This window comes from Lagopus muta, chromosome 23 (assembly GCF_023343835.1).
Source record: "Lagopus muta isolate bLagMut1 chromosome 23, bLagMut1 primary, whole genome shotgun sequence".
Classification (NCBI taxonomy): Eukaryota; Metazoa; Chordata; class Aves; order Galliformes; family Phasianidae; genus Lagopus; species Lagopus muta.
In genome coordinates this window covers 4,736,692-4,764,174 of record NC_064455.1, presented here as the reverse complement: position 1 = coordinate 4,764,174, position 27,483 = coordinate 4,736,692, and the positions used below count along the sequence as shown (strand labels likewise).

At 61.2% G+C, this 27,483-nt stretch overlaps 2 protein-coding genes across 5 annotated transcripts; both read right to left on the bottom strand.

The window, feature by feature from the left end:
• Nucleotides 1-844: 844 nt before the first annotated feature.
• Nucleotides 845-2,065, bottom strand: SMIM12 (small integral membrane protein 12). Its single transcript, XM_048925542.1, has one exon. It carries the CDS (start codon nucleotides 1,869-1,871, stop codon nucleotides 1,590-1,592), a length of 282 nt encoding a protein of 93 aa, XP_048781499.1. The 5' UTR covers nucleotides 1,872-2,065; the 3' UTR covers nucleotides 845-1,589.
• Nucleotides 2,066-2,597: 532 nt separating this feature from the next.
• On the bottom strand, nucleotides 2,598-26,637 carry DLGAP3 (DLG associated protein 3). 4 transcript variants are annotated; one of them, XM_048969236.1, is made up of 12 exons: nucleotides 26,468-26,637; nucleotides 13,574-13,662; nucleotides 9,919-10,996; nucleotides 8,970-9,175; nucleotides 8,193-8,307; nucleotides 7,837-8,071; nucleotides 7,094-7,434; nucleotides 6,693-6,778; nucleotides 5,615-6,039; nucleotides 5,306-5,397; nucleotides 5,041-5,184; nucleotides 2,598-4,670 (listed from the first exon to the last, which is right to left on the bottom strand). In XM_048969236.1, exons 3-12 carry the CDS (start codon nucleotides 10,936-10,938, stop codon nucleotides 4,452-4,454), a joined length of 2,883 nt encoding a protein of 960 aa, XP_048825193.1. In that variant the 5' UTR covers nucleotides 10,939-10,996; nucleotides 13,574-13,662; nucleotides 26,468-26,637; the 3' UTR covers nucleotides 2,598-4,451. The 4 variants fall into 4 exon arrangements, with proteins under 4 accessions (XP_048825193.1, XP_048825196.1, XP_048825195.1 ...); XM_048969239.1 differs by having other exon boundaries at nucleotides 8,193-8,259; XM_048969238.1 differs by lacking the exon at nucleotides 26,468-26,637 and adding an exon at nucleotides 22,690-22,869.
• Between the last annotated feature and the right edge of the window lie 846 nt (nucleotides 26,638-27,483).

The following is a 27,483-nucleotide window of genomic DNA, read 5'->3' as shown; positions in this document are numbered from 1 at the left end:
TGGGGAGACAGCAGGACTGGGCTTGGGGCATTGCCACAAGTGTCTTCCTGCACCTTCAGGTCCAAGCAGTGCTGAGCACAGCCACCACACAGCACACACAGCTCCTCTTGGCCCTGCCTGCCTCATTTCTCTCACAAACAGCCTCAGATGGCAAGTTCCTGGTGGAGAGCTCAGCCAGCAGGCAGCAAGCCAGCCCGAGGAGAGCAGGTCGGGAGGTAAACATGGCCCGGGCAGTAAAGCTGTCAGCAGGGCAGAAGGAAGCGGGACAGAGCAATGCAAAAAGCTGAACTGGCTGCTGACATCAGGGCTTTGCATGAGACACAACAGATTTATCGGCCCCGAGAGGGGAAGGCCAGGCTGGGGCAGGGTGAGAAGGCTAGCTGCGTGACCAGGGAAAAACAAGCCGGGAGGGAGCGATAACCCCATGCTGCAGGCAGAGTAACAGCACAGAGTGGGGCTGATGCTGCTCAGAGTTTCGTCCCACTGTGCTGGTAACACTCCTGTGGCACGAGGGGACACCACTGGCCCTGGCCTGGTTTCAGGTACCCCAGCGCTCGCCCCCTGGCACAAAACATTCCTGCTCCTGTCCCTCGGGCCCCCACCCAGCGCTGTCACCACCCTTCTGGTTTAGATAAGGACGCTGAGGGGAAGCGGTGACGTGGCACGGGGGGGCTGGGAGGGAGGCACACAGCAACACAGCCTGGCATTTCAGTGCTTCCTCCACCCTTCTGACCATCACCCCTCCCCAGCCATGCCAAGTGGGGTTTCTTGAAAACACCAGGAGCAGAAACATGCTCTGAATCAGGTTTTCGGACTGTTGACAATGCAGAAGAAGACACTGAGGCCCAGGACTTACAGAAGTTTAATCTGGCTGTGCCTGTACAAAGCAAGAGTTCTCATTCTCTACACCTCTGAGCTCCACAATGGATGCAGGGCCGGGATGTCTGCCTCCTGGTCCATTTCTCTGTTGCAAAGCCCCAGGATGGTGCAGAGAGCTTCCGGATCCCCACTGCACTCAGGCTCTCATGGTGATAACATGTTGGTGAGGTGCTGAGGTCTCTAGCAAACCAGTCTGGGTTCACAAAGAGCAAGAGGAGATGGAAGTAGGAGGGCAGGTCCTCCTTGCCCTGCAGTCAGCCCACCCTACCCCATATCACTCAGGTCCAAACGTACAGTAGAGAGCAGATCTCTTCTGTTTCCATGCCCACAAAGAAATCAAACCTAAAGCGACACGTGTGGCGGATAAAGCCATGAAGGTTTCGTGCTGCCAGGGCCAGAATGGGTTGAGAGCTGGTGAGTTTCACACATTCCATCTCCAAACCATTGCCCCGTTCCCCATCAGCTGTGGAGGACAGAGTCTGGCTGCAGTCCTGGAGACATTCACGGGGTGGGGAAACCCTGACAGGTCTGCAGAGCCCAGGGAAGGTGACGTAGAGGCAGAGAACAGCCCGAGCACAGCCAGGTGCAGGACGGGGTGGTGGGCAGAGGTGTGCAGGTGCAGAGGAGCCCCAACACAGTGCTGCTGTGCACAGCCCAGGGCCAGCTGGGAGTCCTCAGCTTCAGCCGCGCCGGCAGAACCGACAGCTGCATCAACTCTTCTCGGGCCGGTTCCTGTTCAGCACCGCCCGAGGGGCAAACTCCAACTTCTCCTTGAGGCTCACCACCTCGGTCAGGTCCTTGCCCGCAATCTCCTGTAGTTTTCGATCCTCCCTCCGTTCCGAGATGCTTTTCTCCTCCTCCTCGGCCGGCGGCGGGCTGGGGCCGCGGATGAACCACTCCAGGTGGTATCCAACGGCACCCACCACGAAGGCCACGGGGAAGGTGACGTAAGGCGCGTGGGTTCGCACGGCGCTCCACAGCACGGACCACATGGCGGCACCGAGACGAGCGGCCGAGCCCAACGAGCCCCGCTTGGGCCTACACCGCGGTGCCCGGAGCCCGGCGGCCTCCCCACACCCCGCACCCCGGAGCGGGCGCTCACCGGTGCCCCGCAGCGGCTGCGGGACACGGAGCTCCGTGCGGGCCGCGCTCACCCGGGCCCGGCCGCCGCCGCTGCCACCGCTACTTCCGGTACCGGGGCCAGAGCGGCGCATGGCGGTGTGTGCTGCCACCTAGCGGGCAGAGCGGGGAGCGGGATGGGAAACGAGGGGAAAGGGGGAGAAAGGGAGAGAGAAGCGGGGAGACGCGGTTGGGAGACTGCGGGAAGAAAGATGCGGCAGGAGAGCCGAAGGGAGAGCCGTGGGGGGAGAGCCGTGCGGTGAGACGTGGGGTGAGACGTGGGATGGCAGCGGGGGAAGCTCCGCGCAGGGGGAGAGACGGGGGTGGGCGGCACGTGGGGTGAAACCGTGACGGGAGACCTGGAGGGAAGAGCTGCGCACGGAGACGCGGGCAGCCCGCGCTGGGGTGCCCCTCTGCTGCCCGCCCCTGCCCCAGGCAGAGCAGTCAGCCTGCTTTAGAGGTCCCTTCCAATCCCTACTGTAAGTTCTGTAAGACTGTGATTTCTCGCCCCCACGGATCATGAACCCCCCCCCATGCCCACCCCTTAAACCGCCCCCCGTGCCCGCCCCACGCACACGAAGGGCACCACACAGAGCAGGGAAAGGCGAGCCGGGCGCCAGCCGTGTCCCCATGGGGAGGTGGCTGCTGCCCCGGAGTAACCAAAGTGGTCTTTTTATTAATTCTGAAGGTTTGTTACAATAAAAACGGAGCCACGTGTCACGGTCACTGTACAGTGCTGGAAGGGCCGGAGGTCTCGGGGGAGCTCAGGGTGTCCCTGTGCAGGCACAGCTCTAAAGCTACGGTGTGGTGGTGGCAGGATTGGGCTGTGGGGTGAAGGGCTGGGAGCTCCATCCCTACGCCCTTTCTCCATCATCCTTCACAATGCCTGATTCCTACTGCCCCCCAAAGAAGTGACATCTGGACCTTTAGCGCCGTTTCTCACCAGGGCACAAAGCCCCCCCCAGAATCATTGCCCTGCTCTTGAGACCCTCCCAAGCCTCCACTATGAGGGGACACAAGCTGAAGCCCCCCGCTCCCAAATCCTGAAGAGCTGGCTGTGGGTTTGGGGAGGTGCCAGGCACCTATAGGAACTCGAGGCACCGATGTCCACTCCCTCTGCCACCCACCCACAGGAAGAAGGGGACTTGGGGATGGGAGCCCTTGGAAGGGTCACAGTGCAGGCAGATTCCCTGGGCATGGGGGTGGTGGGAGCAGGCAGCTGGGGCTGCTCCCCATGGCAGCCCCTTGCCGAGGGCAAGCAGCACAGATGTGCTGTGCACCTGCCCTGTATGGGCTGTGCTCAGAATGGGGATGGGATGGATGCAGCCTCATCTCCAGATCCCCTATGGAAGCTGCCGTCAAGGAATTCGTGGCTTCAAGGAATTCCTGTAGCATAAATGCTGCATCCCAGGCTGCCCCCTGTCCCCATGGGGCACCAAGGGCTCAACAACCCCATCCGTGGTGTCCCATCCTTGCAGGGCAATGGCAGCTCAGGGAGAAGGCATAACCCTGTGAGGGATTTCCAGCAGCCCCACGCTCAGGGGGAAGCTCCTGCCCCACACCTACAGCCCGGTTCCCATGTGCAGGGGACACCGAGGCCAGCCCCGGCCAGCAGCACCATACCTGCTCTGTCCCTGCACTAAGGTCCTGCATAAGCATAGGAAGGTCTCCCCAGCACTGCTGCCTTGCTCACACACCTGTGCCCAGGCTGCAAGATGCAAGGGAACCAACTGCCCTGTCCCCATGGTGTTCCCATGCAACTGACTGGGAAAAGTGGCAGGAAGGGCTTGGAGAACACAGTGCTGCTGCTCAGTGTGAGAGATGCAGGTTCAGCTCACTGGGACCAGGGGACCTGCTGCTCTGGTCCATCCCGCCCTCCAGAACACAGCTCTGGTCATGTGTAGTTTCTGTTTTATTCCTTAGGTAATATTTATATATGAATATAGGTTGAGGACTCCTGGGTTCCCCACAGCACCGGGGCAGGAGGCAGGGAGCGGAGCAGGGCTCCAGCTGGGCATGGGGCTGGGGGCTCGGGGGTTCATCCCCGCAGCCATGGGATTGCACTGAGTTACAGAGAAGTGGGGGGGCCTGCCTGCGGCCCCATCCCCTCCCACCCGGCAGGGCCGGGGGCTGGGGTCACCTCTCCTTTGGATGGGATAGGGACCAAGGAGGGGTCAAGGATAGAAGAGCTGAGACACGGCCCCAAAGAGGGCAGGGGGAAGGAAGAGCCCTGGACCCTGGGAGAGACGGGCAGGGGCATGCGAGCAGGGGGCAACGGGATGGGGCAGAACCGGGTTGGTGCTCATTCACCGTCGGATCCATGAAACGTCTACGATAGAAAAGAGAGAAGCTGTGAGCGGGCCAAGCGCTGCCCCCAGGGTGTCTCCACGGCCCCTGATCACAGTGAGCGATGGACGCGCCGTCCAGTCCGGGTAGAAAAGCCGAGGCCGCGGTCACAGCCGGGTCTGCGCCTCGGGGATGTAGATCTCAATGCTGTCTGCGCTCTCAGTGGCCGAGTTCTGACGGAAGGAGGCGGCGCGTTTGGCTGCCAGGAGCCGCTTGCGTGCCTCCTGCCGCTGCCGGTCCACCGAGTCCAGGGAGCGCTCCTTCACCGGGTGCACCTTGGAGCGCGGCGGCTTCTTTGGTATCGGGGGAGGCACCTTCTTCTCCTCCTGCACAGACAGCGGGAGAGCCTCAGGGTGAGCTGGGACCGGCCCTGAGCCTCCTTTCCCCCCCTGCCGATGTCAGAGCGATGAGATGAGGCTGTGCTGTGCATCCCCCCTTGCAGCTGCACGTGTGCAGGATCGTGCCTGGCCCTTGGCACACGGCACTGCCCAGAATCCAGCTGCAATATCGCAGCAGAGGAATGGCCTCATTTTTTCCTGTTCTTTGTTTTTCAAGTGTTTGCTAAAAGCACCCGCTGGCTCTGCTGGCGGTAACTCTACAGCAGTGGTTTGGCTACAGATGCGCTTGGGGATGAAGAGGAAAGGAGGGACGTGCACAGCACCAGCCCTGCGCAACCCTAGTGAGCCCTGCCCTTACCTTGGGCTCAATGATCTTCCACCCGTTGGCCTTGAGCTGCTGGAGCTCTGCAAACTTCATGCTGACATCCTCAATGGAGAGCTGCAGCAGGTCCCAGAAGCCGGCCAGGTCTTGGAAGGTGGGCACTGGGAATGCGTTGGGATCCTGTGGGGACATTGAGGGAGACCACGTGGGTCACATTTCACGTGCAGGACACCCGCTGTGCTGGCATCGCCCCAGAGAGCCGCAGGCTCAGCACACCCCAGGATGGTGTTCAGGCACTCACCATGTTCTGCTGGCAGAGTCGGTAGAACTGCTGCACCTTCTGGGACATGAGGAGCTGAGCACTGCCCACGGCGCTCCGGATCTTCTCCAGGACTGGCGGTGCCGGGCAGAAAGCAGACAGTCATACCTCCTACAGGGACACGGGCATCCCCTCCCCACCACTCAGTGAGGGCCCCGCTCCACCATTTGGGATTCCCAGAGACGTCTACACTGATCCCAACCTCTCGACCCTCCCTGAGCCAGGTGGCACCACCGAGATGCTCCAAGTGAGAGCAGCACGGTGCAGCCCTGGGTACCCGGCCCCACTCACTCTCCTCCGGCAGGTCGTAGTCCTCAGCCTCCCGCTCCATCTGCTGGCACCAGCCCTCCATCTTCTCCACCTCAGCCTGCAGCAGTTTGATGAACCATTCCCCATCGCGGTGGCAGGGGGAGGCACGGCCGGAGTCAGGCAGGCTGCGGGAGCCCCGCTCCATCCACGCATCACGGCGTGGCACCTCCACTGCATCGTACTGCATCTGGTAGTCCTCCCGGTACGCCCACTGGCCCTGCGTGTGCACCGTTTTGTACACTGCGTACTGCCGGCCGGACTCGGGCTCCGAGGAGTGCCGCTGGAAGGGGCGGCCAAACTGCAGAGCTTTGTCCTCAGTGGCCACGGCCAGCCCGGCGAAGCCCTCCAGCTCCAGGTCTGCCTGCACACCCGCCGTCACGCTGTTGGAACGCTTGAAGCGGGCGCGCCTGGGACAGAGAGAGCGTGTGGGGTCGTTGTGGTGAGGATGCTGGGAGCCACGGGGCCAGCGAGGACATCCCTACCATTCCTGTCCCCCTGTGGGCACCGTCCTGGGGCTGGGGACACCCAGTATTTGGGGCTGCAGGGACAGCCCTGAGCAGCTGCATCTTTCCTGTCCCTCATTTCCCGTGCTCTTAGCCCGTTTCCATGGCTACCAGTGCTGGACGATGCTGGAGGATGCAGAGCAGTGTGCACCAGGGTGGGTGGGCACGCTCCCAGTGCTCATCTGCTCATGCACCATGCAGGTCCCAGCACACAGCACGCCCACCCATGCAAAAATTCATGTTTTGTTGCAGAAAAGCCCAGAATTTTCACCCACATCTGTGCAGGTTTCGAGCTGAACCCCAGTAAACGAGACCCCAACACAGTGTGGGAGCAGGGGATCCCCTTCCCCAGGCTGTCCATTACAAGCAATGAAGTATGAGCACCAAGGCCAGATTCTGCTCCTTATGGGGACAGAAGGCTCAGGATAGGGATGGTGCTGAGCTCTGGGAGCATCAGATGAGAGAAAGTGATGCAGGCAGGAACTGGGTCAGTTCAGAAAGCCCAGGAGGGATCCAACTGGGGAAAGCCACTGGCCAAGGAGCTTGGCAAGGCATACCTTTTGTCTTCCTCCACCTGCACCCCAATGGAGTGGAACTCCCTCTGGCTCCGGCTCTCCGTGTCCGAATCAGAGACAGCCTCAACCTGCCAGGGGCAGAGGGAGAGCATGCTGGAGGGTGGCCCCATACCATAGGCATCCAGTGCCCAGAGAACACTGCACTGTTAGGAGAGTGGGTAGGCACAGGGGTGGCATTAGGGCCGCTGTGGTGGCACAGGGGGTGGCATTAAGGCCACACAGTGCACAAGGAGGTGGCTTTAGGGCCACTGTGGTGAGCGTGCTGTTGGCATTAGGGCCATCAGAGAGGCACACTGGAAGCAAAGGGACAAGTGGTAGACACTCAGCATGGCTCGGACAGACTGATCTCCAGATCTCAGCCCATCTGGAGGAATGAAGCCCACCTGGACACCAATGGACGGCCGCCACTTCCTCTGCCGAGCCAAGCTGCGCAGCTCCTCCCGCCCGGGGATGGCCTTGATGATGAGCGTGGAGGGCTTGGGGGCTGTGCGGGGCTGCACCGGTGGCAGTTCAAGGGACACGGCCGTCACCTTGGAGCTCTCCAGGCTCTCTGCTGAATTGCAGCGGGCCGCGGCATCTTTGGACCAGGCGGGGCCGCGGGTGACCTCACTGGGCAGGTAGCTCTCGTGAGCAGACTCGGTGCTGCTCTGCGCGGTGACGGAGATGAGGGGCTTGGCTTTGGTTCCTGGAGGGATGGGAGGTGGAGCTTTTCTGTAACTGAAGGCTGTTGTGGGAGAGGCGCAGGATGAAAAGGTGCGTGAAAACAGAGAAAATTTGCTCATTTCCTACCACGAGCGGCACCCTGGGGAGCAGCACCCACCCCCTCCACAACAAGGAGCCCAGACACCAATTTGGGGCAGTCCTGCAGGACGTTAAGCAGTCATCTGGCCAATTTAGCCCCAGAAAGGGACTGGAAAGCGGCCCAGACCCATTCATGCAGCAAGGGGCAGCAAAGGGAAGCAAAGAACAGGGAAAGAAAGACAGCAGAGGGATGCTGGGGGCACGGTGGGGGGCATCCCATGGTGCGGCCGAGCCATGAGCGAGGTGGGGCTGCACGGGGCTCAGTGCAGGTGGGGCTGCATGGGGACCCTCCTGTTACCAATCCCTCACCACCCCCAGGACTCACAGGTGCCAGGCTTCAGGATGCTGCTGGTGATGGGCGGCCCGGCGGGGGCTGACATGGAGAAGAGCGAGAGGCAGTCGTCGTCCTGGGAGCAGCCCGCCTGGATGGCCCGCAGGTAGCTGTGGCTCCGCATGCGGAAGCAGCCGGGCAGGTCCAGAGCCTCCACGGCTTGCGACTCCACCTCACCAAAAACAGACTCACACACAGCCTCAAATTGGTGGTTGAGCTCATCATTGATCTGCAGGGAGCAGTGGGTGATGGTTGGGGTGGCATCCACAGCATCCACTCTGTGCCCCGGTGTGGGGACAGATCCGTGGCCCCAGCACAGTGCCAGGTGCCGGCTGGGACAGGGACCCTACCTGGCCAGTGGTGAAGGAGCGCCCATAGCCCTGCCCCCGAGGGAGCATTCGAGGTGGCACACCGCAGCTGGGACAGTTACAGATATATGAATCAGAATAGTGCCTACTTGCAAACCTAATGAGAGACAGTGGGAATAGAAGGGATGGCACCAAAAGCAACACAGTCAAGCCGAGCATTTGGAAATGCAGCCGCAGCAATGGTCCCACAAGCCCCACTTGTCCACTGCAGCTCTTGCACAGAGCCCTTCCCACTGCCTCTACTCTCCTGGCAGGGCTGGGGGCTCCCCAGAGCTGCCACAGGTGGGGCTGAACACAGCTCTCCAAAATAGTCGTGCTCCATGTGCCTGCCTGGCGCTTTGCCCTCCGCTCTGGTTTGGCACGGAGATGCTCAGAGGAGGCTCCCTGTGCCAGCCCCAAGGTGGAGCAGCCCCTGGCAGGGTGCTGCCGTGCAGGGCTCCGTGCACAAGCAGTGGCAGCGAGGCGCATGCAAGGTCCCCACTGGGGTTCTGCACCCATGCAGGCAGAGTGCAGCTGCAACCAGAGCTTCTGGCAGCCGGCACATTGCAGAGGCAGCAGGTGCCCAGCACAGGGTCATCACCAACCCAAAAATCCATCCTGGGTGCCACTGGTACAGAGCCATCAGGAGAGCGGAAATTCCATGCTACGTGCAGTGGGGACAAGGACACTGCTGGTATTTGGGAATCTCCCTGCCATTGTGCCCTTTCTCTGTACGTAGCTGCAGCCCGGCTCCCTCCCGCAGCCCAGCAGCACCCTTACTTGCTCCTGGCCTGGTCGGCGCTGGAGGAGCGGCGGTAGCTGTCTCTCCGTGTGGCCGCCCGGGGCGACACTTTGGCGCTGGCATCTGAATCGGCGCTGTCCTCGTCGCCCATGGCCTTGATGTAGCTGCCACTGCGCATCCTCCGGCAGGGGATCTCCCCGTCCTTGCCCACTGCCGGGTACCCACTCCACTCGTCCTGCGGCACCTGAGGTGGGGGGTGTGTGGGTGTGCACAGTGGCACACAACAGCTCAAGCCCGGCACCACTCTTCCACCCTCCCTGCCCCAAAACCAGGAGGGTAGATCCCTGCTGGCAGTCCCAGCTGCGTCCCCTGCTTGCCTCTTCCCACCTTGTGGCCCCCCTGGCAGTCACAGCCAGGCCAAATCCCACCCATGCCAGTGTGGCTGTACTGCTGCCACAGGCCCTTACCAAGCTGCGGTGGCACAACGTTGTCCCCAGGCCATGCAGGATGGTGGCAGGGCCGGCACTCTGTTCTGATAACCCCTGCTGCCAGCCACCCCAGTGTTGTTTCTCCCTGTCTCCTTCCCCCGGGAAAGGGAGCGAAGAGTTAATTAGCTTTTAATTAGAAGTGAGGTGACCTAGAAGGGAGCCTGGTGACGTGATGGGACTGGCGGTGGCACTGGGCCAGGCGCAAGAAAGATAAAAGCCCAAAAGAGGGAGAGGGCAGAGGGCTGCGAGGAGCCTGCGCAGCTAGAGCTGCCTTGACCCCAACCCATGGACCAGAAGACGGCAGAGGAACTTAGTGCCACCTGCAAGGAACCCTGCAAGGATTGAGGACAGCAGCAACCCGTGGAGCTGGCATGGCCCCACACCACCCCAAACCATCAGGATGCAGAGACACGGTCCCAGCTCACCCCACGGCATCTCTATGGCATCACCAACCACAGTCCTGTGGGACAGCAGCACCTGCCCTGCCTGTCCCCCTCACCTGCAGGTACTGGTAGGCTCTGTCTTTGGCCTTTGTCTCCTGAAGCATCAAGGTTTTCTCCGTGCCGCTGGCGCTGGGGTAGGCTTCGCGGGCTTGGCTGACGGTCATGGTGTGCCAGGCGCTCCTCTTGACCGTCTGTCCATCCAGAGACATGGACATCCCAGCACACGCCAAGCATTTCCCTTCCCCGCCGCTCTTTAGATTCTTCAAGGTCAAGTCTCTGAAGGCACTTTCGGGAGCGTCCACGCAGTACTGGGTGCCCTGGTCCACGGCGTGCCGGCCAGACACCATGTAGCTGCTGTCGCTGTCCAGGTTGTCGTCGGAGCTCCACCAGCCCATCATCTTGGACCGGTGCCGGGAATCCACCTTGCGATCCTTGCTCTTGCTACGCTTGCCGTGGCGGGACTGGTGGTGGTGGTGGTGGTGATGGTGGTGGTGGTGGTGGTAGCCGTCCCCGCGGCCGTCCATCTTGGTGTCGTTGTAATCCCGCTTGGCGGGCGCCTCCAGGGAGTGCGACTTGGCAAAGAGCTTCTGCACGGAGTGGACGAGGTGGCGGATGCGGCTGGGGCTCTCGCTGCGCGGCTCGGCGCCGCCGGCCCGCGGGTACTGCAGAGTGTGGAAGCCGTCGTGGTGCAGCGGCAGCTGCTTCTCGAACTGGTCCAGCAGCGTTGGGGGCAGGCGGTTGATCTTGCTGGAGGGGTGGGCGGTCGCCATGCATTCGTCGCAGGAGTCGTAGGGCTGATGCTGCTGCGCGTGGTGCATCCTCGGGAAGGTGCTGCTGGCGCTGCCGGAGGGCGGATCGCTCAGGGGACCGCACTCGCCAGCCGTGCCGGGGCTCCGCACCGGGCAGAAGGGATGCTCCAGGGAACACGGCTCGCTGGGGCTGAGCAGGTAAGGCGGGTGGCCGTCGGGGCCGTGGGGGATGTAGTCGGCGGGATGCTCGCAGTCCTCTGGGATGCAGCGGCAGCGGTGGCCGGAGGAGTGCTGTGTCTGGCTACGCTCCCCATGGTAGCCCTTCATGGTGTCAGCACCTGCCCCGTAGCCTCGGCATCCTGCAGGGCTTTCCCTGCGGGCTCACCTGCGGGGACAGGCAAGGGCAAACTGTCATGCTCCCATCCAGCTGCCCAAACCCCCATTGCTAAGCAGGTAAAGTGTTCTGGCTGCACAGGGTCAGGAAGCACCCACGGCAGGAACCAGCCTTGCTGGGCCCCCCAACCCCACCCAGGGCACTAGGCTGCCCGAGGGGGTGCCAAACCACAGGGATTCCTAAGGAAAAGTAGCAGCCTGCCTCAAAGCATTCAAAGCAGATCATTAATGCGGGAGGACATTTTGACATCATAAGAAACTTGTTTTCTTCCCTGGCACCAAATATTATGACGTGCTTTCCCATTAGGAAAACAGTTCTGGCTGCATTTTCCAGCCGTTGCGATTCACAGAGCCACTAATGAGCTGAAGCACGGGGCTGGGGGGGGCTGCTCCATGCTGACATCTCCAACCCGCCCATCCTCCCACCATTCCACTGTGTATTGACACCTCACATTCCTCCAATGCCATCCTCCACCACCACGTGCCCACTGGCAGCAAAGACAAGGAGCAAGGAAAGCCATCCCCACGCATTGCTACCACACACACACACAGCTCTCATTTAATCATTTCTGAAGCAAAACGCAGGGCATCACATCAGCCCCCTCTGATGGCAGCCCCAGGGCTGGCTCTGCACTCACTGTGTCCCCAGATGCCATGCAGGGCCACAGAGACCCCCAGAGATGTGTGCCCCACAGGGGTTTGTCTTCCTTACAGCCCCTCAAAGGCTTTGCCTTGGGTATGTCTATAAACGAGGAAATTACTTACTCTCCAGAGTAGCTCAGCTAATTAACAGGCGTCAATTAACACCCTTGTTATCATACTTAGGGAGGGTGCCATGGGCACCCCAGCTCTGCGATCAGGCTCAGGAGAGGTGGAGCAGCCATGGTGACATGCCTGGAGACAACACTTGGGGACATGGGACAGCAGGGACAAGCAGCCCTGGGGGGCCACATTGAGCAATTGGATGGGGAGCAGGAGGGAGAAAATGAGGAACCCCTGGGGTGCACTGAGACATACAAACTGTGCCCACGGAACACCAGGAGGGCATGGGGACTCAACACCTCTGAGTACAGCACGGTCTGGTGGCTGCAGGCACTGGTGGCGACAGGGAGCATCCCCCAGCCACCCCCGAGCTTCTCCCTTTGCCTTTCTTCCTAACATCAAGGCTGCATCATATGGCCCTGCTCATCTCCCTCCCGCCCTCACAGTCTCACTCCAGCTCTAACGAGGCTCCCTAATTGCTGCATCTTAAACGAAGGAAGCAGCAGCCTGCTGGAAGAAGAAATGCCTCTGCTCTCCTGGGAGAGCTGGAATGAGGCACGGGCAAGCAGCTGGGGGGGGGGGTGGGAACAGGTGGGCAGTCAGCAGCAGGAGGATTGGGAGGGGTGGATGGATGGATGGACGGACGGACAGACAGACAGACAGACGGACGGACGGACGGACGGACGGACGGACAGACAGATGGGTAGTGGCTGTAGGATCCCTCCCAGCCCCGCCTCTGCCTTGGTCTGAGTTATCATCTCATGTTCATTGAGGGAAGTGCTCAGCTGAAGCAAATATTGCCATGGCATTGGGAAGAAGGAGTCAAAACAGCTGAGCAGCCCGTTATTAGGAGCCAGGTGGGCTTTTGTGCTCGGGAATGGGAGGAATTAAACAAAGCAGCATGCTGCCGAAGCAGTGCTACAGCTTTTCTGCAGCCACCAGCAGTGGGATGGGGACAGGGATGGGGATGGGGATGGAGCACTCCCGTGGGTCTCAGCATGGACCATGTGTCTGGGTCACTGCTGTGCTGCCCATGCAGGGACCCAAGGGAATGCTCCCATCCCCGCGTCCCAGCAGATTCAGAAGGGGGAAAAAAACCCAGCACCCGTCTGAATTTTGTGCCATTTAACACCAGGGTAATTACCACCATTGGGAACCTACCGCCCACACAATTATGTGCTAGGATAAACTGGAAGAGCGTAATTACCATTACAAATAACTCACTTCTTGCCTTTATTGCATCCAAAGCCTGGAGAAACTCCCATCAGCAATTCCCCCGCCACCAACCTCCTTCTGACTTTTGCTTTTGCGGCAATTTCTCCCCACTCCAGGGTCAGCGGCGGGCGGACTGGGATCCATCACCCCAGGCACTGTGGGGCTCACCCAAATTCCACCTCCCTGCTTGATTTCCCACCGGGGCCTTTAGCAGAGACAAGTTCTGCTTCCCAGCACAGCACGGTGAGATCTCAGCCTCGGCAATGCCACGATGATGCCGAGGGCTGCCGGGATGTGGTGCAGTCCCCACAGAGCCCAGACCCCTGCAGCCCCAGTGGGAAGGGGACAGGATCGCAAACACCACTGCAACGCTCAAGTCTGACACAATGATGGCATCATAGAATCACTGAGGTTGGAAAAGACCTCTAAGATCAAGTCCAACCACTGACCCATGCCCACTATGCCCACAGAATCCATACCCACTACACCCACTGAACACATACCCACTGATCCATGACCCCTAGTACCACAGAATGAGTTTTTTTCCCACATTTTCAGGTCCAACCCCAAAAGCCAGCATCCCAGCACTCACCGCCCGGCGCTCAGAGGGATGCTGTCCTCACGTCCTCATGTCCTTACAGCCCGACGTCCCCTCCAGCAGCGCGTCCCGGGGCGAAAGTTCTGCAGGGAGATGAAGCACAGAAAGGAAGAGGTGGTCGTCCCCAAACAGAGCCTGACCCAAATCCCTGTGGCTTTTTAGCACCGCATCCTTCCCTCCACCTCGGCCAGCACAGCCCTGCACCCATCCCCAGCCACATCCTCTTATGCAATTCCCTGCCAGCGGGCGCCGGAGCTGCCCAGCAGCTGCCTCAGCACTGACTTTGATTTGCACTGGAGCCGTCCATATGCTCCACAAAGGCTCCTCCTGCCACCAGCGAGAGCAGAGTGGTTTTGTGCAGCCGCTCGCCCGGCGGAGATGCGCAGTGAGCCCGGTCCATTCTGCTTTGCAAATTAGCGACAAGTTTGCCAGCGCGGTTCCTGCTGGGGATTTTTATGGCTTGTGATGAAAGTAAGAGAGAACAAACACGCAGCTTGAGCTCCCGGCACCGCGTGCGAGCTGGAGCCTGAAAAAAAATAACGCTCTTCCCACTTCAGAGCTGAGCAAATTTGATCTACAGTCGTTGGATGAAAATAAATACGGAATAGCGCCAGGTCGCTTCCACCATGCCTTTCATCTATTTACTTTTCCCCCAACCGGTTGTAAGCGAGAAGGATTGCAGAAAGCAAATATTTTATTTTATTACTAATTAGTCCGTTATTTTATTAGGCCGTATTAGTAAAATTTACTCAGCCTGAAAAAAAAAAAAAAAAGAAAAAGGGGAGGGGGAGTGCTGGGAAAGGAATCACCTAATTTAGTGCGTAATTCTGCATCAAGTAATTATTTTCTTAAAAGTGGAATTAGCTGAAAGCAGCTCACAGATATTTCATTAGTTGCGTCAGGCCGGAGAGAGAGAGTGTAATTAGTCAGAAGTTTGTCGTTCCTGGAAGTAATTACTTTGAAAGGAAGGGGGAGAGCGACCCTGTTTGGCTTCATGGAGCTGCAGACCACCTCCCATCCCCAGAGCCCACACTGGCCCTGCCTGGCTGAGCAGGGCAGGAGCAGCGCTGGCTCCTGATGGCAGCGCAATATCCGTCGTGCAGCAACGTGCAGATGGAGAAAGGTTGGCTGGGAGCTGGGAGCAGAGGGACGGCACCGAGCACAGCTGGGAGAGCAGGGTTTGGGGCTGCCTGAGAGGGGCTTTGTTCTGTGCAGGGCTCTGTGCTCCCAGCAGTGCTCCGATGGACATCCAGAGGAGCCCCAAGAGAAGCCAACCTGGGATAGAGAGCGAGCAGGATGTAAAAATCACAGCCAACGTAATGCAATCAAGAAACCAAATTACCGGTAATGAAACAACAAGCAGAGAGCAGAAACTGCCTGGGAAGGGGTGGGAACCACGTGGCTGTAAATAAGGAATGAGGGTGTTTTTTTTAAAAGTCACGTAGGACAAAGATCAGCTGAAGAAACACAAATGTGAGCAGCGCCAGCGCCAGCCATCGGGGCTGGACGTGCAGAGCCAGCGCTCAGCCCAGCCCCAGGGCAGCACTGCTGGAGCTGCCCAGGTCCACGTGGTGCCACAAAGCAGCGCAGGAGCTGCTCCAGCCCTGAGTGCTGCTCAGCCTCCCCGGGGTGACCCCGACCGGGTGATCCCCAGGAGTGGCGCTGAGCACCGTGCTTCCCATCCGACCCACTCCCGATGCCGAGGACGGGTTGTTTGATGGGAGCCGTTGATTAAGCACATGATTAGTTTTGGCACCGGCGCCGGTTGCCTGACAGCTCCTTCTCCCAGCGCTGGGGAGAGTGAGCGCGAGGTACTGCCTCTGCTGATGCAGCGGTTGGTGGGATGAAAAATCCTGCAATGCAGCACTGCTTCTTAATGAGCCATTTGTCTTTGAGGCTTCTTGACTCATTACCATGCCGGGAGAGGGATGGGAGTTGCCCCAAGTCCCCATCTGAGCAATTACTCCTTGAGTAGAGCGAGGAAATACTGCCGTGCCGTGCCCCAGCTGCCGGGGATCCCGCACGGCCGCCAGCACCGGGATCCCCACCGCCACTGCTGGCTGCTGCTGCTGGAGCTGGGGGCAGAGGGCTGCCAGGTCCCCACCGGCGCTGCGTGCCATCGCTGGAGCCCTGGGGCAGCTGGCAGGTTTGTGCTGGGGCTGGAGAATCCCAGTGTGGAGGAGGAAGGAGCCTCGCGGACCCCCGGTTTGTGAGCGAGCTGCTTCACATGCAGCAAAACCCCTAAAAAATGGGAGCAGATGGGGCTGGCAGGAAGAAGACAGCTGTGACAAACGCCCCATGGGGACACCGGGAGCCACCGCGCATACAGGAGGGGACAGAGAGGGCCAGGGGACAACCCTGCTCCCCAGTGGGGACGTCTCAAGGCCACGCAGCTCCACTCAATGGATCAACCAACGGTACCAGCACAGAGGCCTCAGGGTGTCGGGAGGAGTGAGTAATTAAGGATGAGTGAGTAATTAGGACAGGGGCTGCCAGGGAGGAAATGCACCTGTGCAGCGAAGCGGTGCGTGGTGGTGATCCTGCAGCTCAGCCCTCCTTTCACCGTACAGCAGAAGGATGCGCCCTCCCAGGGCGCTGCCACTGCCCTGCGGTGCCACCAACAAACCAATGGCACGGGGCTCCCACATGCATCAACACGTGCCTGTCGCTGCTAATGCCCACAGAGAGCTTTGCTCCCTCGGCCCAGCAGGATGGACAGCCAACGTGCCCAATATTCATGCACAGCCAAGGGGGGGACGCAATGGATGTGCCCCCAGCGGCGTGCTGACCCAGCCCGGTGCCCTCTGAAGGCTGTGTCCCGTGGTCCTCCTGCACTGGGGGCTCTTTGCAGGGACGTGGATGTGGGGAACCTCACAAGTGTGCAGCAGAACCAGTTGAACTCCAGCAGTTCTGTTCCACCTGCGCTGCAGCTCACCCCATTTCCAACGTAGGGAAGTGCTGCGCCTGCTTCAAAGCCACTTATCTCCCCAACCACGCAGTGTAATGACTTAAGCTGGGGATCACTTCAAAGCAGCTTTCACGAGCTCAGGGCACGCAGCCGTGCCAAGGGGCTGCTCTCTGATCTGCTTCCCCCATCACACGCCATCCTCTGCCCCGACCTCAAATGCCACCCAAAAAAACCCATTAACTTTGCAGCACCGGCCCTGTTCTGCAGCTCACGATGCCATTTCCAGCAAGCAGCCCCTGCGAATGTGCAACAACCATCCTGCTGTCCCCACCAAAGGACATCGTGTGCCACTGCACCCCATCTTCAGCTGCAGCCCCATGATGGGGTGAGGGCTGGATGGACACAGATTGCCCCGAGCAGAGCGCAGCACCGCTCACCAGTAAGGGCCTGAACTGCCGCTTTAATCGATGGGCTTAATTTGCAAAGCTGATGAAAACCTAAATATTTAAATACATAATTCTGCACAATGCTCTTAGAGTGGGGGCAGAGCACATGGGCTGGGGGGGACATGAGCACCAGGCACAGCACAGCCCCGTGCCAAGAGAATGGGGTCGGTCCGTTGGGACCAGCATCCCTATTGCGAGCAGTGTGGGGGTGGCACGGGGTCAGGCTGAGCTGTGCGTGGGGTGCTCAGCTCACCCTGCATCCTGCTGTGCTGCAGCCCCTGAGCGTCCCACCATGGCTGAGGGAAGGGGAGAGCAGTGAGATAGTGAGCTGCAAAGGGCAGCACGAGGGGCTGCGGAGATTACACCCCTGAGAGTCCTGCGACAAGAGCTTAGAGATAAAAGAGATTTACAGGATTTACCAGCAATACAAATTACATATTTAATTTTAGCTGTGGGGGACTGAGCCCAAGCAGCACACGGAGGTGAGCGGGTGCTGCAGGGCACAGCCTGGACAGCCACGAGCCCATTCCCCAGGGATCACACTGATGACATCCATGCACAGCCCTGGTGCTCGGGGTGCTCCTGGGTACCTCCTGACCCCCGGCCTGTGAGCCAGCTCAGGGATGACACTTGGCTGCCTCCTGCTTTGCCATGCTTCCTTTCATCCTTGATGAAGCTGTCCCTGGAGGAGGCTGTTTGCCATCCAGGGCACAGTGACTGGGGCTGGGGACAGGAGCAAGGGACAATCAGAGCTGAGCACCCTCTGGGGTGGGATGGAAAAGCCCTAAAGAGAACCAGGACCCCTCTGCAAAGCAGGATCAAGGTCAGGGGCCAGGCACACAGCCTCTGCGGCCCAGGGGACAGTTGGTGGCCCCAGCACGGGGTCCCCATGGTGCCACCCGGTGCGCACGTCCTTCCTCCCCACTCAGTGAGTGCGCAGAGCGGCGCAGGGACACGAGAGAGGGAAGGACGGTGGAAGATGAATGGGGGAGTCGAGAGGCTAATGGCATTGTCTGGAAAGTAGGTCGTGTGCTGAGCAAAAAGATATTTATATCAAAGCTCGTTCCCCCGCAGAAGCTCCAAGCTGGGCGCAGGCAGCACTATGAGCCCACAGCCCCATGCACCCCACTGCACCCCCTGCTCTGGCCCCTGGCCCATGGGGTTGGCACCTACAGGGGCCCTGGATGGGATCCTGCAGGCTGTGCTGCAGCACAGGATGGAAATGAGGGATGTAAAATGATCCCAAGTGGAATCTGCTCCTTTTGCTGAGCTGGCTGATGGCTGCTGGAGTCGCATGGGGTGATTTTTCAAGTCTCTTTTGTGAATGTGTAACAGCTCCCCAATGATCCCTGACAGGCAGCCACCAACGGGGTCCCCACAGGCTGTGCAACCCCTGTCCTGAGCTGCAGCCAGGTCTCAGCCCAGCGCCCAACCCCAGCCACATCCCTCTGTGTGAAGGAGACGCCCCATGCACCGCACACAGCCCCAGGTCCCTCCTTCCCATAAAAGCTGGCCTGTTCCCATGCACACATTGCAGCCAGGCAGTGCCAGAGGTCCTGCTGCTGGGCACAGGGACGTGGTCCTCACTCATCCATCCCCATCGCACACTGGGCACCTTTGGTCTGTGGGGCCAGCACGGGAGCGGGTCCGTTTCCCATAATAGCTGCATCGGCTGAATTTACAGCCTTGCTCCAAGTTATTAATAATAATGGCCTCCCTCTTAAGTAGGGCTTTTCATCTGTCTCAAAGCCCTTTCCAGAGGACGTCTGCGGCATTATCACCATTTTATTAGCGTTTCAGTGGGCAGCAGATGAGATAGAGAGAAGGAACGTGCCCAATGCCCCAGGGGCCCTGGGGATGGGAACCCTGGAACAACACCACAGGGCAGCAGGGACCGAACGGCCCTCAGCCACCACATGCAGAGCTGCTGCTGTGATTTACACGGGTGATGAGCCCAGGTCCCACCGTGTGGATAAATCCACACTGGGCAACAATAAAACAGTGTCACCTCCTCGGTAATCCACAGCGTGGTGACAAATAGAGGTGATGGCAGTGTTGGCTCCAGTGTTGGCATGAATAAATCCCAACCCCACGGCAGCAGGGCTGGGGTGAAGCCTGGGGTGTAACTCCTGTGCCCTGAGCAGAGGGCACCCATGGGTGACACATGGCACAGATGGCACAGGGGATGGCCACGTCCCCATCCCTGTGAGCGCAGAGATCTTGGCATATGGGACCCATGGCAGCCACATGGGACTGGGGACATTCCTATTGCGTGTCCCCACGGCCCTGCATATCCCCATCACCCTGTGTGCCCCCATTGCCCCGCATATCCTCGTTGCCCAGTGTGTCCCCATGCAGGGCAGCACCACTCCTGCACACCTCTCCCCACAAATCACACTGGGACTCTGTGGGCAGATTTATTTCCCTCTAAAAGTGCTTTGATCTGAAGTTATTTTTTGTTTACTAGCAACAAGGTATTGTAAATACATCTTTGCTGATAATTATAGAGTCTGGGTGCACACCTTAATCTCCATAAAATATCAGATGCTACAATTTGCCTGATTTAATGAGATTAGAGGCTGATAAGCCGCTGAGGTAAGCTGTAAACTTGGAGGGGAGGAGGAAAATGATCGCAAATGCTCTGTGACGCCCTCCTCCTCCTCCTGCCCCCAGGTGCCATGCCCAGACCCACAGCCCCAGCACTGCCCACCCCACACCACCCACAGCAGCTCCCAGGCAGCGCCTGGACCGCGCGCAGCGGCTTCACGCAGCGATGGGCATTTAGGGCAAACGGTGCTTTTATACCATTTACCTCATTAAAACTCCAAAAGCTCAGAGAGGCACTGAGGCCGTGCGCCACGTGCTGGTGGAGGTGCGAGGATGGGGCAGTGGGGAGGGGGTGGCTGCTGCTGTTCCCCACGTGCCCCAGTTTACCCAAAGGAAGGGGCGTGCAGGAACAGGGCACAGCCACGTCTGCCAGGGCTTGGGGTGACATATGGGCACGGACACGTGTGTGGGGGCACACGCAGGGGTGTAGGGCACGGTTGCAGTGCCCAGAAGGTGAGCATGCAGGCACCCCGTGCTTTGCAAGCACATATTTGCACGCAGGTGTGACTGTGTGCATGCAGGTGCACGCATGTGCAGTGAGGTGCACGCATTCCTGGTACCTCTGCTCACACCAAGCACAAGGTGGGAGCTTGTTGGAATCCATGCCAGAGGATGAGGGGAGGGGTCCTGGCCTGCAGGAGCTGCACACCCTCCCCAAAGGGAGACCCTTGAGCACAGCGCCCTGTGTGTCCAGGCGGGGGTCCCCCTCCTGCAGCACTGGGGGGGGTTGCCTGGCATGCAGCAGCCTCTGCTCCATAACGAGCACCACCGTTTCCACAGCAACCTTAAAGGCCTACAGCTGCCGCCTCGCTAACGAACCTGCGCTGGTGGCGTTCCTGGGGGATGCTGAGCACCCGGCCGTTGCCCATCACTGCAGCCTCAGGCTGGGGCACCCCCTCCCTGCACCCAACTGCCCCCATCCATCTTCCCCCCAGCCCCACGCCCCTCTGCACAGAGCCCCCAGGGTGCAGTGGGACCCCCCTCCTCCCCATTGGGATGGGTGCCTGAAATGTCCCCGCTGCCAGCTGGAGGGCACCGCGACCCACAGATGTCAGCCTGATGGATTAATTAATTTCCTTCTTCTTCAGGCTGTTATCAGATGGGATACGACGTCACCTGAGACTGTTAACTGGGCTAATTATTCCAGGTTCAGGTTTTGAATAATTAGTTACTGTTGTCTCCAGCCTTACTTCCACTACTCTTCACAAAGGTCAGGCAGTTGCCAGCTCCCAAAGTGCCAGCAGGGGCGGGGGGCTGTGGCAGAGATGCCTTGAGCCCCTCAGGCTGCCTGGGGACAGCAGGCACAGGGGCAGCACCTGAAGCTGTCTGCACGCTCCAGTGCTCGCTGGGGGTGACATCCCTGTCTGGTTGGGGACAGAAGGACCCACCCAAGGAACGCTGCACTGCCTCATCCCCCGCTATTATTAGCCCTTGCTAGCCTCCCTGGGAGCCATTTGCATATTTGATTGCAACTCCGAGGCGGGGCAGGGCCCTTCAATCAGCTGCTCCCGCAGCCTCATTTGCATGGTGTGACATTTTGTGCCCGGAGTGCTGACACTGTCACGGTGAGCGGGGACCTGGCTCAGAGGTGGCACAGCATCCCCAGGCCCCACGCACACCATGTTGGACAGGACACCCACCTGGGGACCAAACCACCTCTCCAGGCCTCCAAAACAGATGGAGCTTTGGGTGTCTCGTGTCCCCAGGTGGCCCTGCCACGCTTTCCAGCCCAACCCGCGCCCCAGCCCCGTCCAACCTGCCCAGTGGGTAATTAGCAGCGGGTGCACAAGGTGTGGGTGTCGGCACAACGGCGCTGGCTGCCCATCCTGCCAGCCCGGCTGGAGCTGCTGCACATCAAAGGGCAGCGGCAGGCAGGGACCTGACATCCTCACGGAGATGGGGGGCTCCTGAACCTCAGCGCACCCCCAGGAGGGGCACACAGACCAGCCGTGGTTTGTCCCTCTTGGCCACGCAGCGTTAGACCGGATGACCGCACAGCTCAGCCACACAGTGCACAGCACAGCAGACAGCTTCAGGCCACCACAAAGCCACCACAAAGCCACCACCGAGCCACTGAGATATCGCCATCACAGCCGCCACCATGGCCACCACACCACCCTGCAGCCCCATCACAGCCCTCAGCCCCCACCAGCCCCTCTTGCACCCCAGGCCACGGAAGCTCCGGGTGGCTGCAGATGGAGCCAGGCAGCCCCAGGGCCCTGAGCACTCAGGTAGGACCGGCGCGGGCGCTGCCACAGGCCATGTCCCAGGATGCTCTCACTCAGAATCACAGGGTGCACGCTTAGCAAGAAAAAAACAACCCGGGGTGAGGGCTGGGACCGAGCCTGAGGATGGCGGGGATCGAGAGAGAGCTCTGCTGCATCCCTCCCTCCTGCATCCCTCCCTCCTGCCTCGGTTTCCCTTCGTGGAGCACACACTGGAGGTACAGGCATGGTGGCAGGGGAAAGTTGCACAGAGGGACCTTGCTGCCATCGAGAGGAGTGAAGTGCAGACAGGCAGAGCTCGAGGCGCAGCTGTCAGCACCAACTGTGCTGCTCACGGCAGTCTGGCGGGCGGGCAGACACGAGGTTCCAACCAGAGCACATGGCAGAGCGCAGCCCTGTCACCCAGACACAGGAATCTGCTGCTGGAGCAGGAAAACCCCTCCAGGATGCAATGGGTGGGCAAACACACCCCTTCCCAACACACGTTGGGCCGCCCGCTCCCACGGCACCTCCAAACGTGCAGCACAGCCTCTCACACGCACAGCCCCCTCCCTCCTGCCCTGCATCACCAACAACACAGCACGAGGACACCCAGCACAGTGTGGCACAGGGAGGGCTCACCTGAACAAAAATCCTCATGGAGAGCACCGCGTCTGCAGGGGGGAGCACAGCGTGTGAGCTCAGAGCCCGGCCCCAACGCACACAGCCCCAGCACAGCGCAGGGCTGCAGGGGAAGGGAGGGAGGAGAACCCGGCTTGTCTGGGCAAGGGCTGGCCGGGAGCCACGCGCTGCACACCGAGGTGAGCCGGCTGCCAGCAAAAGGGATTCGACCAGGAAAGCGTTAGGAGCAGCGCTGCAGGGGCGCGGGCTCCCGCTCGGCACCCAGATCCAGCACCCCTTCCTCCCTCCCCGCACCCCACTCACCGATCCCAGCTGCTAAACCACAGACTTGCCCATCCTCTCTCGGTGGGAAAAGGCAGACGGGAGCACCTCGGCGGCCCGGTTCGCTTTCCTCCCGCAGAACCCCTTTGGGCCGCCCATGCCGCGGTGAGGCCGGAGTCTCCCCCAGGGTCACGGCCACCCGGAGCAACGCGGTGGCTGCGCTCCCGGCCAACAGCGGCACCTCCGAGCGCAGTCGGCGTCTCCGCGCTGGGGACACACCTCCCCCTCCCGCACACGGCCACGTGCTCGCCAAGGGCTGCCCTCCCCCGCACGCCCCCGGAGCTGAGCATCGCTGTGCAGCGACAGACGGACACGCGGCCCCGTATGCACGGACGGACGGACAGATGGATGGATGGAGGCACGGCCAGGCGCGCACCGCCGCGTCGCTGCGCAGGTGGATGGGCACGCAGTGCTGTGCACCCCACTGCCCCCACAGTGCTGCTGTGCACCCCCAGCACCCCCACGCGATGCAGCAGTACCCCACGCACCGTGCACGCCCCAGCCTTACCGCAGCCCCTGGCTTTACCCCGCACCCCCCGGCACCCCCACACTTCCCACCCGCAGCCCTCGCCCCCGGCAGCTCCCCCCGCACGCCCACCCCTCCCACCACCCCCAGGGAGCTCTGAGCAGAGCGTGCTGTGACACACCGACACCGCCTGCTGTTCCTCCATCTCACCCTGACCGCGGCCACATCGCAGACGCCGCTCCCCACCAAGGACCGGCTCAACATCCCCCAGCGGAGGGTCCCAGCCCCAGCGCAGCACCGGGGATGGGTACCACCACCAGGATTCAGCACCTCCAGCTTCCCAACGCGGCACCCCCGCACTCCCACGGGCCGGCTGTTCTCCTGCTCTGCTCTGCCCACCGCAAACTTCAGCTGCTTCCAGCCCCAGTGGCTCCGGCTCACCGAGCAGCGGGGTTGAGGCCGAGCCGCCCCTCGGTGAGCGCCGAGCGCTGGCAGCAGCGCCGCAAACATCTGCTCTTCCAGCGGCCCCATGATTCACCGGTTATTAATTGGGGTTTGGCAGTGCTGGGATGTGTTTGCATCCCCTGGCTCTGCTCAGAGCCACAACTCGCTGCTGACAGGCATTGGGTGCCAGAAAAGGAGCCAAGAGCAGCAGTGCACCGGGCGCAGCGGAGCCGGGCCAGGACGGGCACGAGGCGCTGGGCACAGGAGCGGTGCAGCACGGCGAGCGGTGCCAGCAGCAATGCCAGGAGCCCAGCGCTGCTCCTGGGGCTGCAGGTGGTGGTGGGAAGGCACTGCCTCGGCTCCCACTCTTGGCAGCATCGCTGGGTGCTGCTGGTTCGTCCTTCCCTGCTGCAAACAGCACTTGGTTTGCGTAGGGTCTCCTGGATGCTCCCATGAGCAGCACTGAGCTGCTCAGGCATCGAGAACTGCAGAGCTCGGGTAGCATCAGACAAAGGCTTTGAAAAGCCTCCTCCAAAGAGAGCCAAGAGAAATATGAATTCAGAAGCTGATTAGAAACCATGTCATGGCTCGTTCCAACTCCAGCATTTGGGGAGGAGTGAGCTGGAGGGGGGTGGGGGGAAACGTGCAAAATCTAACTGGGATTTAGGGAAGGCTTTATGCACGGGGAGATGCCGGAGCACATCTGCTTGCAGGGCGGGGGGACACCAGAGCACCCCCGGTCCTGCAGAAACGTGGAAAGCACAAATTAATTCTCTTTAATCTGATGGGCACCAGCCCTGCTGCCACGTGCGGCTGCCACAGCTGGCAGCGAACAGCCCAGCCCCACTGCGCCGTGCCCCCGTCGTCAGCACTGGGTCTGCAGAACCCCAAAGATGCTCCGACGGGCACAGTGCTGCTCCACAGCCCCAAAGGCTGCTCCGTGTTTCCCCGTCCCATCATTTTCCCCACACCACAGGCTGTGGGAGGGATGCTCCATCCGCCTCCATCCACCCATTGCTGGGACCCATCCACCTGTGCATCCCGGCCCCCCCTCCTGCAGCACGTCTGCTGCTATTCTTAGCTCCCAGCCCTGCGCTCTCCCAGGCGATGGCACCGTATTTTACTATTATTACTCGCTGCCAACGGCTCGGAGCAGGCAGCCAGGATCGTGGTGGGGCTTCCACACCCCTGTTGACCTGTCATTCGGTCCCTGTTGGGGTTTGGGCCTCTACGTGCTATTTCAGGAAATCCAATTTTATGGTCAGAAGGAGCACACGCCACGCATTCTGCTCCCAAGCTGAATCCAGGCCCTTCGCATCGCCCTCCTCCAGATTTTAGCTTCGCCCATGATGGAAACAAGGGCCAAGAGTCACCTTTGGCTCCAGATCCCAATTTCTGCCTCGGTGGGATCCAGGGTTTCAGCTCAGCAGATCAAAGAGAAACGAGCGCTTGCAAAACCTGGAGCTGGAGCCCCACGGCAGCACATGGGCACCAAACCCATGGGGCCGGATCCTGTCCACACGGGTGGGCACAACCCACAGCCACAAACGGGCTCTTCCCCGAGCTGCCAATGAATGGGGAGGCAGAGGAGGAGCCCCTGTGCACCGCAGCATCCTTCACCCTCCCCTCCAACATCTGCCACCAGTGGGGCATCGCAGGCAGGAATAACGCAGCCCCACAGCTGGGAAGCTCTGCACTTTGATGGCGATTTTCTCCCTCCAGCTCTGCCAGCACTTGACAAAACACTTGGGATAAGGGATGGCTTGCCTCGTGCCCAGCTCCCAGCAGCAGCGCCCGCGGCCGCGTGTCCTCGATGGCCGTGTGTGCAGGATGCTCAGAGCTGGGAGGCGAGAGACTGAGATAGACAGGAAATGACATCCATTTCCTAAAGGGGAATCTGCGCTGCCGGCCGAATCCTGCCCCATTTACAGTGAGGGAGGCCTTCAGCTCTTGGCTCGGGCTCTGGTGGGGGCTGCTGCTGCCCATGCATGGCTCCAGCCCCTCCTGCACGTTTGGGGTTTTGTGCTCAGCCCCATGAGGGGGGTGACACGTGGGGCTGAGTGTCACAGGATGGGAAAGCTGAGCGATCCCAGCGCCAACTTGCTCTGCAGGTTGGGCACGAGGTGGAGGGACAAAATCTGATCATGCAGGGGAAGGATGGCTGTGAGAGAAGAGAGGGACCCAGATCCCATCCCCTATAAGCCCCCACTGTGGGGCCGGGTTGGACCACAAAGCCTGGAAATACACTGAGAGCCACAGCCCTGCGGCCTGCACCCACCTGGTGGGACACGGCTGTCACAGCCCCAGAGCCCTCGTGCTGCCGGCTCCACGACTGCCGAGGAGGGAGACCCCCGAGCTGGGGGGGCTGGGCCTGCCCAAACCCAGTCTGAGCCCTCGGAACCAGGTGAGCACCGGGACCACATCCAAGGGATGGCTGCAGCGATGGCACAGCCTCTCGTGCCCGGGGGGCGGGTGATGCTGGATGCTCCATCCCTGCCCTCCCCATCTCAGCCCCCACGCAGCGGCACCGAACGGCTCTCGGGTGGGCACCGAGCATCCCACTGCGGTGCCTGTGAATACCCCGACCCACCCGGCCGCCCCCAGCTCTGCTCCAGCCCCAGCGCAGCCCCAACGCGTTCCCCGACCCCGCAGCCGCGCTCACACCGACCCCCGCGGGATACCGCGCAGGGAGCGGCTGCGGGAAGCGAACGGCAGGAGAGGCAAAGGGGCCGCCGGGAACACCGCGAGCATCCCTCGGCAGCCCGGGCACCAACCCCGGACAGCCCCCCCGGTGCCCACCCCGATACCCCTCCGCAACCACCCGGTGCCCCCGCAGCCCGCCGCCCTTACCCCTCTCCGCCGCCTACATCCCGCGGCTGGTGCGGGGCGGCCCCCCGACGGCCCGGCGCTGCGGGGCTGGGCACGGTTCGGCCCGGTTCGGTTCGACACGGCTCGGCTGGGCTCGGCTCGGCCCGGGCCGGCGCCCCGCGCGTGGAAGCGCGGCGGGAGGCAGCATGCGAGTGGCGGCGGCCCCGCAGTGCAGCGCGGAGCGGAGCGCGGCCGCCGAGGCGCAGCCAAGACGCGGCGGTGGATTTTCCCCGGGAATCAGAGCGGGAGGCGGCGGCGGCGGCGGCGCAAAGATGGCTCCGGTGCGGCTCTGCCGCCGCCTCCCGGCGCCCCGCGACCCCCCGCTCCGGTGCGGCTCAGCCGGGCCGGGAGGGGGAACCCGCGGGGCCGCGCACGGGGACGGGCAGCTGCGCGCCTTGGGGGTCCCTCCCACCCGTGGGCTTTCCTCCCGGGACCCCCCTTTGCCCTCCCGGGAAGCCCCGAGGGGCTCAGCCCCCTCCCCCTCCCAACAATGCCGGCGGCAGCCGCCCTCTCGCAGAGGCCCTCGTGCCAGGAGCTGTAATTTGCTAATAATAATAATTACAGCACTCGCAGGGGACAAGTGCAGCAGAACAACGGGGTGGGGAACGCCTCGCTGCGTGCAGTGGCGGCGGTGGCACGGTGGCAGAGCCCGGCCCTGACCCAAAGCCACCCACCAGTCTGGACGTGGGGACACGGCACGGCCCCTGCGAGCTCCTGGAGCTGTTTTTGAGGCTTTTTTCCCCTTAAATTGTTTTTTTAAGCAGCCACATTCCGTGCCCTGTGCCCACATCCCAGCACTGCGGTCCTTGCGCAGGCCGCTGTCACCACGTGTGTTGTCACAGCATCCCAGCTTACAGCAGTGGTCCCATCGTATCCCACCACACCAAATAGGGTCACAGGGAGCCGTGGTTCACCAGCACAGCCCCCGGCCTGCACACTGCCCCCATCTCCGTGCTCGACCCCCCAGCTCCTGGTGCACGTGGGGACCAGCAGCGCTC

What these genes read in the sequence shown, in the direction of transcription:
- SMIM12 (XM_048925542.1), bottom strand. Translation starts at nt 1,871, where the DNA reads ATGTGGTCCGTGCTGTGGAGCGCCGTGCGAACCCACGCGCCTTACGTC.
- DLGAP3 (XM_048969236.1), bottom strand. Translation starts at nt 10,938, where the DNA reads ATGAAGGGCTACCATGGGGAGCGTAGCCAGACACAGCACTCCTCCGGC. An exon ending in CATCCTGAAGCCTGGCACCT is followed by an intron (nt 7,435 to 7,836) that starts GTGAGTCCTGGG and finishes CTCCCACAACAG; the next exon opens with CCTTCAGTTACAGAAAAGCT. An exon ending in CAGGTGGAGGAAGACAAAAG is followed by an intron (nt 6,040 to 6,692) that starts GTATGCCTTGCC and finishes TCTCTGTCCCAG; the next exon opens with GCGCGCCCGCTTCAAGCGTT.